Raw genomic sequence first — 16,886 nt, forward strand, 5'->3', positions numbered from 1 at the left:
GGCGGCGAAAATTCGCCGAAACCATCGCCCAGCGTGGCAAAGGGGGTGAAAAGACCACCCGAATTCGTGGTGGATTTGGGGCAACCTCCCGCCGTGTCGCCCGTGCACGCCGCGCCGCTTCGAATATCCCCCCCGGCCCCCGCTGCGCCAAACCCAAACCAAAACGACCCCGGACCAAAGCCGGATCGCGTCGTAGGGTCCGCGCGACCGCACCCGCACCCGCACGGGCGCCCCAGCCCCAACCCCAACCCACCCCCCACCCGCCGCACCATCCCATCTCCTCCCCTCCCCGCCGGCCGCCTCGTCTCCTGGCGTCGCGTCCACTCCCCGACCCCAAGTCCAACGCCCCCACACTTTAAAAAAAAAAGTCCAACGCCCCCCGTGTGTCCCTCTCCCCCCTTCCTCCACCTGCAGCGGAGAGGAAAGAAAGCCCCTCCAAGAAGAAGAGGAAGCGAACTCGGATCCGCGCCCCGCCCTGCCCCGCCCCGTCCCCGATCAATCCCCTCCGAATCTCGCCGCGGCCGCCGCAGGTACTCGCTTCCGATCCGTCGATCCATCGCCCCCCCTCGCCCCCATTTCTTTCCTCGATTGGCCCCTTTCCTTTTGCAGCGCCGGTAGAAAATTAGGGTTTGTTATTTCCGCATTCTGGCGATCCCGCGTGACGGCATCTCTCTCCCCGCCTTTGTTTCTCCGCAGGATCGCCGTCAAACCCTAGGGAGGAAGGAGGCCAAGGGTGCGCCAGCGCGAGCCTCGGCTCCCGATGCCCTAGCGCCCGCCTCCTTTGTGGCTGCCGGTCGCGCCCGTCGTCTTGGGGCTCGATGTCGTGGAGGGATCCCGCTGTGCCGGCAACGGGGAGGTTCAACTCCCGGCCGCAGCCTGTGCCGCCGCCCACGCCGCATCCCCCGCCAGTGGTTGTTATCGACGGGGATGACGACGATGTCGGCGCAGACGATGTTGCCGCTGCCGAATCTGAGGTTTTCATTATTGATGATGATGATGATGATGTGGAGATAGCCCGTGTGATGGCTGCGTGCATTAGCAAGAAAGGGAACAGCTCTTGTAGCAATGTGATCAACATAGATGATGATGATGAGGATGATGAGGACGATGGTGGTCGGGCTGGCCCCAGCATGGCAGGCGCCGGCTCTCCAGCGGCGACAACCACCCCTGTGCGTGCCTCTCCTAGAAACAGATATGGGCTGGATTATGTTTCTGACAGTGAGGACAGTGATCTGTCTGAAGGACCGGACTCAGACTCAGACGGCGATGGCAGCTCGGATTGTGAGATTCTGGGTGACACTGGGACTGCTCGTAAGGTTTGGGAGAAGGCTGCTTCAAGAAGAACAACACTTCATCACCCCCCACATCGAAAAGATGGCAGGGCTACTACTTCTGCATCAAGTGCCGAGTCAAGTACACACTATGATGAAACTCCAGAGAACCTCTTCACTCCAGTGTGCCCTCTAGATAATGACATCTTCAAATATTTTAGTGAAGCTGGGCAAAGTAGTACAAATGGTGCAAAACATGGCACTGGCCCTTCTTCAGTGCCTGATGCCCAGGAAGGTCCGATGGACAATGATTCCCATGGAAAAGAAACTGAAGACCACAATCCTGTTCACAATTTAGATCCTGATATGGCTTACGAGGCTCCTGTTCCTCCAGAAAGAAGTCACCATCCTCACCTAGATGAAACCATGAAACCCGAAGGGCACACAAGCTATAGCTTTGTCTCTGCAAATAGGGTTTTTGCTGCGTACTCAGCTAATTGTAAAGATGATAGTCCTATATTTGTCAGCACTCCTGAAAGGATGGATGAAAAAATACCTGAAGGCACATCTTTAGCAAAGGATGGACGGACTGCCCACAATGAAGCTGCCAAACAGAAGAAAAAGATGTGCTTTGCACCAGATGATGATTCTTATGTGGATCAACTGACAGAAGATCCAGTTTTTACTAGCAGGCTTGGTGGCTTGAGACAATCTGGAGAATACTTAAATAATAATGCTCCCACAAATGAAGCATCGGGGACTTGCTCCTTGCCTCAGAAGGATTTGGTTGAAGATCCTGAAAAGTTAGGACAATCTTCTATGATAATTGGCGGCCGTGAAAAGCACAAAGAATCCGATGAGTACAAAAGGGCACAAGAGGAGGAGTGGGCATCCAGACAGCGTCAGTTAGCAATACAGGTATAGTAATTTGCCTGCTTATAATTTGTCTTGAACTAGAACTACACAGCAACAGCAATACAGGTAAAGCTGATAAGTGTATATTAAGTCTGTTAATTTTAAGGAGCAGCAGGCTTATATGATTATGTCTTTGGCATGACTACTGTTGAGGATTTTTTTTTCTTTAATTATATTATCAGAATTCAAAATCTCACACTGGCACATGATTCATGATTTTATTTTGTTTTCAAAAAAAATATCACAGGCTGAGGAGGCAAAGGAGGCGAAGAGGCTACGGAAGAGAAAAAAGGCTGAAGCTTTGCGACTGCTCGACATGGAGAAGAGACAAAAGCAAAGACTGGAAGAAGTCCGTGAAACACAAAGAAAGGTCTCTGTTCTAACTTATACAACGCCTAGCTGATTCGTGCATGATTCTCTGCCATCCTTTGTAGTATCTAGGTCATTGTCTTTTTTCTATGGGTGATCTTGTGTGGTACTTACTATTCCCTTTATTTTCTTGAAAAGAGTGAAGAAACTATACAGCTGAAGGAGCAGTGTCGAGGGGCGGTAAGATTGGAGCTTGAAATTATTGAGAGGAGATACACTGATATGGCTTCAATATTGCGTGCATTGGGCATTCCTGTTGAAGGGGGCGAGGTATGTCAACATTACTGATACACACAACCTGTCTTGAGCTTCGAAATGATGATAGATTATTTGCTCTTATCTCTGCTATGTACTCCCTCTAAAGAAATATAAGAGCGTTTAGATCAGTACTTATTTCTTTACAAAGGTAGTAATATTCTGATTGCTGTATTGGTTATGTTTATTTCTATGATATAAAAAGTACTACCGATACCAATGACTCTTGGCTATAGCTTAAGAACAAAATATTTTTAACAGTCAGCATCTAAATGTAGCGTAGCATGTTTGGATAACCACCTGAATTTCATAAGCAAATGTTATGATCCGAATGTACCCAGAGTCCTGAATGCAAGCACCGGAAAAAATATAATTTTTGTTCAAAGACCATATATAAATAAAGATGATCCATCTCCTCATGTCTGATTTCTGATATCATGCTTATTCTTTCAGGTTAAAGCTGCTTATAAGCAAGCCCTCCTGAAGTTCCATCCGGACAGAGTATCGAGAAACGATATTTATGAGCAGGTCAAAGCAGAGGAGACGTTCAAGTTCATCTCACGCTTTAAGGAGAAGCTCAGGATATAGCTTCCCTGCTACCAGTTATATAGGAAGGTTAACTTTTTGATAGGCTGAAATCTTGTCAGCAGGTCAAGCTGTGAAATTGATTGACGCTGAACGTAAGACTGTAATCCTTAGGATTAGTGCGGAGCATTGCTCATCCATCATTTGAGTTCTTTTCAGTGGCATGTGCTCTGCTTAGCTTAATGTTATTCTAAGTTTAATTCTGGGGAAATATTTAGAGGTGGCAGGCAGAAGGGTCGTTTTCACTGATGACCCAGCACTATCACTTTTTTTCCCATGAGAAACGAAGGGCTGCTGGTTGTACGATTTGTTTCCCTGCATTTTTTTGAGCAGTCAACTATACCTGTAATATAAGTGAAAAATGATATTTTTTCTTGAATGTCGAAACAAGAGAAGATCTGAACGATGGGAAAGATGAGGAAGACACCGAGGGTCTGGATTTGTTTATCGCCCGCTGGGTTGCATGCAGGCAGTTCCCACTTGGCAGTGCAATGCCTGAACTTATGAAAGCATGGGCGCTTCGTGGTGCCGTTTCCCTTGCATGATGAAGGCTTTGCCTGGTGATTTTTGATTCTGACCGGCCCTCTCCGGTGCAACGGATCAATTGGGAGACAATCGGCTGCGGGCGCCGTGGTGACAGACGTCAGGAACATGCTGGAGCCATTCTCTCTGATTTCTGTTCGCCATGGTAAGTCCGCACATCTGAGAGCATATCTGCAACCGGAGTCATGATCAGGTCCTCTATGGACGTGTTTGGTTGCCCTTATAAAGCCTAACCAGGCCCGCGCGGAAAGCAAGAGGTCTGTTTGGTTACCTGATTTCACTATTGGACCTGCATCATATGCTTCTTAAAGCAGTCTAGAGCCTGACTCGCTGGAATCGCTTGATTCGTAGTTTCTCATGAGCCACCGAGTGCAAGCGAGTGGGCGCTTGCACATCGTACGCTTCTTAAAGCAGCCCAGAGCCTAACTCGCTGGGAACGCTCGAATGGGAGTGTCTTCTTCAACCTCGAGTAAGCTCCTATCTAATCCCCTTCCTCTGATCTACACAACGGTACTTCGGTTTGAGATAAGCTCTACACGAAAAAAGATGCATCTCGATACTACGGTTCCATTCAGCCGATCGGTTTGTAGTTTCCTCGACCGTAAGTTCTTAATTTCGTCTTCCCGTTTGAAGCTATTCTGGACGAATTTTGTCAGATTCGTCGTGCACGATCTATCATTTGAAATTTTCTTTAACCAACAGCCTAATCTCGCAGTTCCTTACAACATTCGTGTTGTAAGTTTTCGGTTTGGACGATCGTACTCTTTTTGAACAGCAGTCTACTGCCCTGACGCCGCCATGTCGAGTTCCTCTGTCCTTTGCTCAAAGCCCTCCTATTCGTCCCTCTCGATGTCGAAGCCCTTCCCCTTGATCTCCTTGCCCACGTCCTACTGCACTAGAGTCGTTTCTGGCGTCACCCATCTCGGCCTACTCTCTGTCCTCCTCCTACTGCACTGACGCTGGAATGGCACGCACACTGCTTTCTTGTGTCCTATGCCTCCGTGCACACTGCAGTTCACCGCGCCGTCGACGTCGATCATCTTGGCCCCCTCTCTCTCGCCCTACCACACTGGAGTCGTTTTCGGTGTCGATCTTCTCGGCCTCCTCTCTCGTCCACTGCATTGACGATACCATGTCGCGAGCACTGCATTCTCCTACTCTATCGACTGTCTTTGCGCGAGCACCGCAACTAGTTCGCCGACAGTGTCACTCGTCGTGCCGCCGACGGGGTCGCTCGTCCACAACTCCATACTCGTCATGCCGGACACGACGCCACGTCCACTATCCACCGCAATCGCCATGGTCTGGCGCACACTGCATTTCTTCTCCCCCTTCCTCTGCTAACTCTTAACCGTGTGCTAAGTGCAAGTGCTAGCTCTTAATCATACCCCATGCGAGCAACCAAACAACGTGTAGTTGTATGCGCCAAGACAATGCAGGCAGCCAAACAACGTGCCAAAGTTGATCCCCTAATGCAGGAAGTTCATATGCAGGCAACCAAACAACTTGCAGATGTCGCATATGAGGCTGTTTTTCCAGAGCCAGGCTGGGTTGAGATGTCTATGCAGTGCAACTACTGTTCACTACTGCAACCAAACACACCCTATATGTTTGCGGACACGGCTGAATGTGGCAGTGAGCAGTGAGCGGGCATGCATTAAAATTGCGTCTCCACAACTGAATTCATCAAACCAAATCCTCAAATATCTACTAGTCTTTTGCAACATTAAATATATGTAGTTGAAGAACTAAAAGAAAATATACGTAGTTGAACCCATGTCATCGGACTACCAAAAATTGACATGCTCTACTAACTATGAATGAAATGACAAAGGAAGAAGTTTATCCACGGCCGCCCTTTGCCCTTGCCCTTTCCGTCTTCCTTGTGGCAGTAGCGGTCGGCCGCCCTTGCCCTTGCTGTCTTCCTTGCGGCAGTAGCGGTCGAAGGCACAAAACGGATCGAGACGGAGCTGCTCACTGCTGAAACTGTCTAATCCATCGCCGTCCTCGTCCTTCTGGGAGGCAGTCCGGTCATGGCATGGACCGCCATGCTTTGCTCCTTTGCCATTGCCTTGACTGCCCTTCTTCGCCGCTTCTTGACTATGCCGGCACGGAGGGATTCCGCCTCCCCGCCCATGCCGGCGTGCAATTTTGTTAGCTCCGCCTCGTGGGCTGTCAAAGGCGCCTCCGCAGCCTCACGTGGCGAGCACGTGGCGCCTCCTCATTTTGGTCGTGAACTATTGAGGCGGATATGGCCTCCATTTCGGCGAGTGAGGCCATGGGGACGAGACGGCACCTAAACATTTCCGTCGGTATAGCGGGTGCACTGCCATGCGGTGGTCTTGTAGGATCGAAAGTATGTCTAGAGGGAGGGGGGTGATTAGACTACTTGACCAAATAAAGATCTAGCCTTTTCCCAATTTTAAGTCTTGGCAGATTTTAGCAACTTAGTACAAGTCAAGCAATAAACCTACACATGCAAGTCTAAGAGTATAGTAGCGGAATGTGAAACATTTGCATATGAAGGTAAAGGGAGGAGTTTGGAGGGAGCAAACGCAATGTAGACACGGAGATTTTTGGCGTGGTTCCGATAGGTGGTGCTGTCGTACTGTTGGGGAACGTAGTAATTTCAAAAATTTTCCTACGCACACGCAAGATCATGGTGATGCATAGCAACGAGAGGGGAGAGTGTGATCTACGTACCCTTGTAGATCGACAACGGAAGCATTAACTTGGTTGATGTAGTCGTACGTCTTCACGGCCCGACCGATCAAGCACCGAAACTACGGCACCTCCGAGTTCTAGCACACGTTCAGCTCGATGACGATCCCCGGACTCCGATCCAGCAAAGTGTCGGGGAAGAGTTCCGTCAGCGCAACGGCGTGGTGACGATCTTGATGTACTACTGTCGCAGGGCTTCGCCTAAGCACCGCTACAATATTATCGAGGACTATGGTGGAAGGGGGCACCGCACACGGCTAAGAATATGATCAGGTGGATCAACTTATGTCTCTAGGGGGTGCCCCTGCCTCCGTATATAAAGGCTTAAGGGGGGAGTGCGGCCGTCCAGGAGAGGCGCGCCAGGAGGAGTCCTACTCCCTCCGGGAGTAGGACTCCCCCCTTTCCTAGTTGGAATAGGATTCGCGAAGGGGGGAAAAGAGGAGAGAGAGGGGGAAGGGGGGCCGGCCCCCTCTCCTTGTCCTATTCGGACCAAGGGGGGGAGGGGCGTGCGGCCCATCTTTGGCCACCTCTCCTCTCTTCCACTAAGGCCCACTAAGGCCCATATTGGGGGGGGGGGGGGTTCTGGTAACCTCCCGGTAATCCGGTAAAATCCCGATTTCACCCGGAACACTTCCGATATCCAAACATAGGCTTCCAATATATCAATCTTTATGTCTCGAACATTTCGAGACTCCTCGTCATGTCCGTGATCACATCCGGGACTCCGAACAACCTTCGGTACATCAAAACGCATAAACTCATAATATAACTGTCATTGAAACCTTAAGCGTGCGGACCCTACGGGTTCGAGAACAATGTAGACATGACCGAGACACGTCTCCGGTAAATAACCAATAGCAAGACTTGGATGCCCATATTGGTTCCTACATATTCTACGAAGATCTTTTATCGGTCAGACCGCATAACAACATACGTTGTTCCCTTTGTCATCGGTATGTTACTTGCCCGAGATTCGATCGTCGGTATCCTATACCTAGTTCAATGTCATTACCGGCAAGTCTCTTTACTCGTTCTGTAATACATCATCCCGCAACTAACTCATTAGTTGCAATGCTTGCAAGGCTTAAGTGATGTGCATTACCGAGAGGGCCCAGAGATACCTCTCCGACAATCGGAGTGACAAATCCTAATCTCGAAATACGCCAACCCAACATGTACCTTTGGAGACACCTGTAGAGCTCCTTTATAATCACCCAGTTACGTTGTGACGTTTAGTAGCACACAAAGTGTTCCTCTGGCAAACGGGAGTTGCATAATCTCATAGTCATAGGAACATGTATAAGTCATGAAGAAAGCAATAGCAACATACTAAATGATCGGGTGCTAAGCTAATGGAATGGGTCATGCCAATCAGATCATTCAACTAATGATGTGATCCCATTAATCAAATAACAACTCTTTGTCCATGGTTAGGAAACATAACCATCTTTGATTAACGAGCTAGTCAAGTAGAGGCATACTAGTGACACTCTGTTTGTCTATGTATTCACACATGTATTATGTTTCCGGTTAATACAATTCTAGCATGAATAATAAACTTTTATCATGATATAAGGAAATAAATAATAACTTTATTATTGCCTCTAGGGCATATTTCCTTCAGTCTCCCACTTGCACTAGAGTCAATAATCTAGATTACAAAGTAATGATTCTAACACCCATGGAGCCTTGGTGCTGATCATGTTTTGCTCGTGGAAGAGGCTTAGTCAACGGGTCTGCAACATTCAGATCCGTATGTATCTTGCAAATCTCTATGTCTCCCACCTGGACTAGATCCCGGATGGAATTGAAGCATCTCCTGATGTGCTTGGTTCTCTTGTGAAATCTGGATTCCTTCGCCAAGGCAATTGCACCAGTATTGTCACAAAAGATTTTCATTGGACCCGATGCACTAGGTATGACACCTAGATCGGATATGAACTCCTTCATCCAGACTCCTTCATTCACTGCTTCCGAAGCAGCTATGTATTCCGCTTCACACGTAGATCCCGCCATGACGCTCTGTTTAGAACTGCACCAACTGACAGCTCCACCGTTTAATGTAAACACGTATCCGGTTTGCGATTTAGAATCGTCCGGATCAGTGTCAAAGCTTGCATCATCGTAACCATTTACGATGAGCTCTTTGTCACCTCCATATACGAGAAACATATCCTTAGTCCTTTTCAGGTACTTCAGGATGTTCTTGACCGCTGTCCAGTGATCCACTCCTGGATTACTTTGGTACCTCCCTGCTAGACTTATAGCAAGGCACACATCAGGTCTGGTACACAGCATTGCATACATGATAGAGCCTATGGCTGAAGCATAGGGAACATCTTTCATTTTCTCTCTATCTTCTGCAGTGGTCGGGCATTGAGTCTGACTCAACTTCACACCTTGTAACACAGGCAAGAACCCTTTCTTTGCTTGATCCATTTTGAACTTCTTCAAAATCTTGTCAAGGTATGTGCTTTGTGAAAGTCCAATTAAACGTCTTGATCTATCTCTATAGATCTTTATGCCTAATATGTAAGCAGCTTCACCGAGGTCTTTCATTGAAAAACTCTTATTCAAGTATCCCTTTATGCTATCCAGAAATTCTATATCATTTCCAATCAGTAATATGTCATCCACATATAATATCAGAAATGCTACAGAGCTCCCACTCACTTTGTTGTAAATACAGGCTTCTCCAAAAGTGTGTATAAAACCAAATGCTTTGATCACACTATCAAAGCGTTTATTCCAACTCCGAGAGGCTTGCACCAGTCCATAAATGGATCGCTGGAGCTTGCACACTTTGTTAGCTCCCTTTGGATCGACAAAACCTTCCGGTTGCATCATATACAACTCTTCTTCCAGAAATCCATTCAGGAATGCAGTTTTGACATCCATCTGCCAAATTTCATAATCATAAAATGCGGCAATTGCTAACATGATTTGGACAGACTTAAGCATCGCTACGGGGAGAAGGTCTCATCGTAGTCAACCCCTTGAACTTGCCGAAACCCTTTTGCGACAAGTCGAGCTTTGTAGACAGTAATATTACCGTCGGCGTCAGTCTTCTTCTTGAAGATCCATTTATTCTCAATTGCTTGCCGATCATTGGGCAAGTCAACCAAAGTCCACACTTTGTTCTCATACATGGATCCCATCTCAGATTTCATGGCTTCAAGCCATTTTGCGGAATCTGGGCTTACCATCGCTTCTTCATAGTTCGTAGGTTCATCATGATCTAGTAGCATGACTTCCAGAACTGGATTACCGTACCACTCTAGCGCGGATCTCACTCTGGTTGATCTACGAGGTTCAGTAGTATCTTGTTCTGAAGTTTCATGATCATTATCATTAGCTTCCTCACTAATTGGTGTAGGTGTCATAGAAATAGTTTTCTGTGATGCACTACTTTCCAATAAGGGAGCAGGTATAGTTACCTCGTCAAGTTCTACTTTCCTCCCACTCACTTCTTTCGAGAGAAACTCCTTCTCCAGAAAGTTTCCAAACTTAGCAACAAAAGTCTTGCCTTCGGATCTGTGATAGAAGGTGTATCCAATAGTCTCCTTTGGATATCCTATGAATACACATTTCTCCGACTTGGGTTCGAGCTTATCAGGTTGAAGCTTTTTCACATAAGCATCGCAGCCCCAAACTTTCAGAAACGACAACTTTGGTTTCTTGCCAAACCATAGTTCATAAGGCGTCGTCTCAACGGATTTTGATGGTGCCCTATTTAACGTGAATGCGGCCATCTCTAAAGCATAACCCCAAAACGATAGCGGTAAATCAGTAAGAGACATCATAGATCGCACCATATCTAGTAAACTACGATTACGACGTTCGGACACACCATTACGCTGTGGTGTTCCGGATGGCGTGAGTTGCGAAACTATTTCGCATTGTTTCAAATGTACACCAAACTCGTAACTCAAATATTCTCCTCCACGATCAGATCGTAGAAACTTTATTTTCTTGTTACGATGATTTTCAACTTCACTTTGAAATTCTTTGAACTTTTCAAATGTTCCAGACTTATGTTTCATTAAGTAGATATATCCATATCTGCTTAAGTCATCTGTGAAGGTGAGAAAATAACGATATCCGCCACGAGCCTCAATATTCATCGGACCACATACATCAGTATGTATGATTTCCAACAAATCTGTTGCTCTCTCCATAGTACCGGAGAACGGCGTTTTAGTCATCTTGCCCATGAGGCACGGTTCACAAGTACCAAGTGATTCATAATCAAGTGGTTCCAAAAGTCCATCAGTATGGAGTTTCTTCATGCGATTTACACCGATATGACCTAAAGGGCAGTGCCATAAATAAGTTGCACTATCTTTATCAACTCTGCATCTTTTGGCTTCAACATTATGAATATGTGTGTTACTACTATCGAGATTCAATAAGAATAGACCACTCTTCAAGGGTGCATGACCATAAAAGATATTACTCATATAAATAGAACAACCATTATTCTCTGATTTAAATGAATAACCGTCTCGCATCAAACAAGATCCAGATATAATATTCATGCTTAACGCTGGCACCAAATAACAATTATTTAGGTCTAATATTAATCCCGAAGGTAGATGTAGAGGTAGCGTGCCGACTGCGATCACATCGACTTTGGAACCGTTTCCCACGCGCATCGTCACCTCGTCCTTAGCCAATCTTCGCTTAATTCGTAGTCCCTGTTTCGAGTTGAAAATATTAGCAACAGAACCAGTATCAAATACCCAGGTGCTACTGCGAGCATTAGTAAGGTACACATCAATAACATGTATATCACATATACCTTTGTTCACCTTGCCATCCTTCTTATCCGCCAAATACTTGGGGCAGTTCCGCTTCCAGTGACCAGTCTGCTTGCAGTAGAAGCACTCAGTTTCAGGCTTAGGTCCAGACTTGGGTTTCTTCTCTTGAGTAGCAACTTGCTTGCTGTTCTTCTTGAAGTCCCCCTTCTTCTTCCCTTTGCCCTTTTTCTTGAAACTAGTGGTCTTGTTGACCATCAACACTTGATGCTCCTTTTTGATTTCTACCTCCGCAGCTTTCAGCATTGCGAAGAGCTCGGGAATAGTCTTATTCATCCCTTGCATATTATAGTTCATCACGAAGCTCTTGTAGCTTGGTGGCAGTGATTGGAGAATTCTGTCAATGACGCAATCATCTGGAAGATTAACTCCCATTTGAATCAAGTGATTATTATACCCAGACATTTTGAGTATATGCTCACTGACAGAACTGTTCTCCTCCATCTTGCAGCTATAGAACTTATTGGAGACTTCATATCTCTCAATCCGGGCAGTTGCTTGAAATATTAACTTCAACTCCTGGAACATCTCATATGCTCCATGACGTTCAAAACGTTGTTGAAGTCCCGGTTCTAAGCCGTAAAGCATGGCACACTGAACTATCGAGTAGTCATTAGCTTTGCTCTGCCAGACATTCACAACATCTGTTGTTGCTCCAGTAGCAGGCCTGGCACCCAGCGGTGCTTCCAGGACATAATTCTTCTGTGCAGCAATGAGGATAATCCTCAAGTTACGGACCCAGTCCGTGTAATTGCTACCATCATCTTTCAACTTTGCTTTCTCAAGGAACGCATTAAAATTCAACGGAACAACAGCACGGGCCATTTATCTACAATCGTACATAAAGAAGCAAGATACTATCAGGTACTAAGTTCATGATAAATTTAGGTTCAATTAATCATATTACTTAAAGAACTCCCACTTAGATAGACATCCCTCTAATCCTCTAAGTGATTACGTGATCCAAATCAACTAAACCATGTCCGATCATCACGTGAGATGGAGTAGTTTCATTGGTGAACATCACTATGTTGATCATATCTACTATATGATTCACGCTCGACCTTTCGGTCTCCGTGTTCCGAGGCCATATCTGTATATGCTTGGCTCGTCAAGTATAACCTGAGTATTATGCGTGTGCAACTGTTTTGCACCCGTTGTATTTGAACGTAGAGCCTATCACACCCGATCATCACGTGGTGTCTCAGCACGAAGAACTTTCGCAACGGTGCATACTCAGGGAGAACACTTCTTGATAATTAGTGAGAGATCATCTTATAATGCTACCGTCAATCAAAGCAAGATAAGATGCATAAAAGATAAACATCACATGCAATCAATATAAGTGATATGATATGGCCATCATCATCTTGTGCTTGTGATATCCATCTCCGAAGCACCGTCATGATCACCATCGTCACCGACGCGACACCTTGATCTCCATCGTAGCATCGTTGTCGTCTCGCCAATCTTATGCTTCCACGACTATCGCTACCGCTTAGTGATAAAGTAAAGCATTACAGCGCGATTGCATTGCATACAATAAAGCGACAACCATATGGCTCCTGCCAGTTGCCGATAACTCGGTTAGAAAACATGATCATCTCATACAATAAAATTTAGCATCATGTCTTGACCATATCACATCACAACATGCCCTGCAAAAACAAGTTAGACGTCCTCTACTTTGTTGTTGCATGTTTTACGTGGCTGCTACGGGCTTAAGCAAGAACCAATCTTATCGACGCATCAAAACCACAACGATAGTTTGTCAAGTTGGTGCTGTTTTAACCTTCACAAGGACCGGGCGTAGCCACACTCGATTCAACTAAAGTTGGAGAAACTGTCACCCGCAAGCCACCTATGTGCAAAGCACGTCGGGAGAACCGGTCTCGCGTAAGCGTACGCGTAATGTCGGTCTGGGCTGCTTCGTCCAACAATACCGCCGAACCAAAGTATGACATGCTGGTAAGCAGTATGACTTATATCGCCCACAACTCACTTGTGTTCTACTCGTGCATATAACATCAACATATAAAACCTAGGCTCGGATGCCACTGTTGGGGAACATAGTAATTTCAAAAAATTTCCTACGCACACGCAAGATCATGGTGATGCATAGCAACGAGAGGGGAGAGTGTGATCTACCTACCCTTGTAGATCGACAACGGAAGCGTTAACTTGGTTGATGTAGTCGTACGTCTTCACGGCCCGACCGATCAAGCACCGAAACTACGGCACCTCCGAGTTCTAGCACACGTTCAGCTCGATGACAATCCCCGGACTCCGATCCAGCAAAGTGTCGGGGAAGAGTTTTTTCAGCGCGACGGCGTGGTGACGATCTTGATGTACTACTGTCGCAGGGCTTCGCCTAAGCACCGCTACAATATTATCGAGGACTATGGTGGAAGGGGGCACCGCACACGGCTAAGAATATGATCACGTGGATCAACTTATGTCTCTAGGGGGTGCCCCTGCCTCCATATATAAAGGCTCAAGGGGGGGAGTGCGGCCGGCCAGGAGAGGCGCGCCAGGAGGAGTCCTACTCCCTCCGGGAGTAGGACTCCCCCCCTTTCCTAGTTGGAATAGGATTCGCGGAGGGGGGAAAAGAGGAGAGAGAGGGGGAAGGGGGGCCAGCCCCCTCTCCTTGTCCTATTCGGACCAACGGGGGGAGGGGCGCGCGGCCCATCTTTGGCCACCTCTCCTCTCTTCCACTAAGGCCCACTAAGGCCCATATACCTCCCGGGGGGGTTCCGGTAACCTCCGGGTAATCCGGTAAAATCCCGATTTCACCCGGAACACTTCCGATATCCAAACATAGGCTTCCAATATATCAATCTTTATGTCTCGAACATTTCGAGACTCCTCGTCATGTCCGTGATCACATCCGGGACTCCGAACAACCTTCGGTACATCAAAACGCATAAACTCATAATATAACTGTCATTGAAACCTTAAGCGTGCGGACCCTACGGGTTCGAGAACAATGTAGACATGACCGAGACACGTCTCCGGTCAATAACCAATAGCGGGACCTGGATGCCCATATTGGTTCCTACATATTCTACGAAGATCTTTTATCGGTCAGACCGCATAACAACATACGTTGTTCCCTTTGTCATCGGTATGTTACTTGCCCGAGATTCGATCGTCGGTATCCTATACCTAGTTCAATCTCGTTATCGGCAAGTCTCTTTACTCGTTCTGTAATACATCATCCCGCAACTAACTCATTATTTGCGCAATGCTTGCAAGGCTTAAGTGATGTGCATTACCGAGAGGGCCCAGAGATACCTCTTCCACAATCGGAGTGACAAATCCTAATCTCGAAATACGCCAACCCAACATGTACCTTTGGAGACAACCTGTAGAGTCCTTTATAATCACCCAGTTACGTTGTGACGTTTGGTAGCACACAAAGTGTTCCTCTGGCAAACGGGAGTTGCATAATCTCATAGTCATAGGAACATGTATAAGTTCATGAAGAAAGCAATAGCAACATACTAAACGATCGGGTGCTAAGCTAATGGAATGGGTCATGTCAATCAGATCATTCAACTAATGGTGTGATCCCGTTAATCAAATAACAACTCTTTGTCCATGGTTAGGAAACATAACCATCTTTGATTAACGAGCTAGTCAAGTAGAGGCATACTAGTGACACTCTGTTTGTCTATGTATTCACACATGTATTATGTTTCCGGTTAATACAATTCTAGCATGAATAATAAACTTTTATCATGATATAAGGAAATAAATAATAACTTTATTATTGCCTCTAGGGCATATTTCCTTCATGTACATCCACGTTGATGGAGACTTCAACCCACGAAGGGTAACGGTTGCGCGAGTCCACAGAGGGCTCCACCCACGAAGGGTCCACGAAGAAGCAACCTTGTCTATCCCACCATGGCCATCGCCCACAAAGGACTTGACTCACTAGGGTAGATCTTCACGAAGTAGGCAATATCCTTTCCCGTACAAACTCCTTGTTTCAACTCCACAATCTTGATGGAGGCTCCCAAGTGACACCTAACCAATCTAGGAGACACCACTCTCCAAAAGGTAATAGATGGTGTGTTGATGATGAACTCCTTGCTCTTGTGCTTCAAATGATAGTCTCCCCAACACTCAACTCTCTCTCTCTCTCACCGATTTGGATTTGGTGGAAAGATGATTTGAGTGGAAAGCAACTTGGGGAAGGCTAGAGATCAAGATTCTTGTGGTTGGAATGGAATATCTTGGTCTCAACACATGAGTAGGTGGTTCTCTCTCAGAAAATTTATGCTGGAAGTGTAGGCACGTTCTGATGGCTCTGTCCACAAATGAATAGTGGGTGGAGGGTTATTTATAGCCTCCACACAAAATCTAACCGTTACACACAATTTACCAAACTCGATGGGACCGAATCAAAAAACTCGGCCAGACCGATTTAGTTCAAAATGTGAACGTTAGGATTTTTGGTGGGACCGACATGTCAACTCGGTAGGACTGATTTCTTTAGGGTTAGGGTATAACGTAATCTCGGTGAGACCGATCACATAAACTCGGTAGGACCGATTTCTGTAATAGGCAAACAGAGTGTTGGCCAGACAAACTCGGTGGGACCGAATTGCTCATTTTGATGGGACCGAAACATTATGAAAAGGAAACAGAGAGTTTGCATTGCGAACTCGGTGGGACCGATCGCTCATCTCGGTTGGACCGAAACGTTACGAAGGGAAACAGAGAGTTTGCAATCCCATCTCGGTGAGACTGAAGTGACTAGAGTTTCTGGCAGTGGCTATGTCAAATGAACTCGATGGCGCCGGATGGATAATTTCGGCGGGGCCGAGTTTGACTTTTGGTTTGGGACATATGTGGATATGAGAAAGTGTTTGAGGGCTTTTGGAGCATATCACTAAGCATTTTGAGCAAGCAAGCCATTAAGCAACACCTCATCCCCTTTTAATACTATTGGTTTTTCCTTTGGACTCAATGTGATCTTGGATCACTAAAATGAAAATGTAGTCTTGAGCTTGAGTCAATTTGTGTGCTTAGCATTTTGAGGGGTCTAGATTTCTAATCCATGCCAGGCCAATCATTGAACTTTCTTAAATGATCATCTTGAAATAGCATCAGTTCAATGAGCTATATGTTGTTAGGAATTACCAAAACCAGCCAGGGATAGTTGCACTTTCAATCTCCCCCTTTTTGGTAATTGATGATAACATATAGATCAAAGCTTCGACAAATGATAATAAGATTGAAATACATCATCGCTTTGAGAAGTATGTGATAAGCAAGAGCTCCCCCTAAATTTCTGCATTATTTGGAATTTGCTTTTGAATGCAAATGCACAGTCGATTAGGATCACGGGTTACTCTTCCATGTCACATACATCTTGGTGGAGCGCTCAAAATTGATAGGA

General features: G+C 46.2%; 1 protein-coding gene across 1 annotated transcript; it reads left to right on the forward strand.

Annotated features, from left to right (window-relative positions):
* Window positions 1-348: 348 nt before the first annotated feature.
* Window positions 349-3,774, forward strand: LOC125510631. The gene is made up of 5 exons (XM_048675862.1): window positions 349-530; window positions 697-2,189; window positions 2,434-2,556; window positions 2,694-2,825; window positions 3,264-3,774. Exons 2-5 carry the CDS (start codon window positions 819-821, stop codon window positions 3,396-3,398), a joined length of 1,761 nt encoding a protein of 586 aa, XP_048531819.1. The 5' UTR covers window positions 349-530; window positions 697-818; the 3' UTR covers window positions 3,399-3,774.
* The last annotated feature ends 13,112 nt before the right edge of the window (window positions 3,775-16,886 follow it).

The sequence above is a fragment of the Triticum urartu genome, chromosome 5 (assembly GCF_003073215.2).
Source record: "Triticum urartu cultivar G1812 chromosome 5, Tu2.1, whole genome shotgun sequence".
Lineage (NCBI taxonomy): Eukaryota > Viridiplantae > Streptophyta > Magnoliopsida > Poales > Poaceae > Triticum > Triticum urartu.

What these genes read in the sequence shown, in the direction of transcription:
- LOC125510631 (XM_048675862.1), top strand. Translation starts at nt 819, where the DNA reads ATGTCGTGGAGGGATCCCGCTGTGCCGGCAACGGGGAGGTTCAACTCC. An exon ending in AGCGTCAGTTAGCAATACAG is followed by an intron (nt 2,190 to 2,433) that starts GTATAGTAATTT and finishes AAAATATCACAG; the next exon opens with GCTGAGGAGGCAAAGGAGGC. An exon ending in TTCCTGTTGAAGGGGGCGAG is followed by an intron (nt 2,826 to 3,263) that starts GTATGTCAACAT and finishes TTATTCTTTCAG; the next exon opens with GTTAAAGCTGCTTATAAGCA.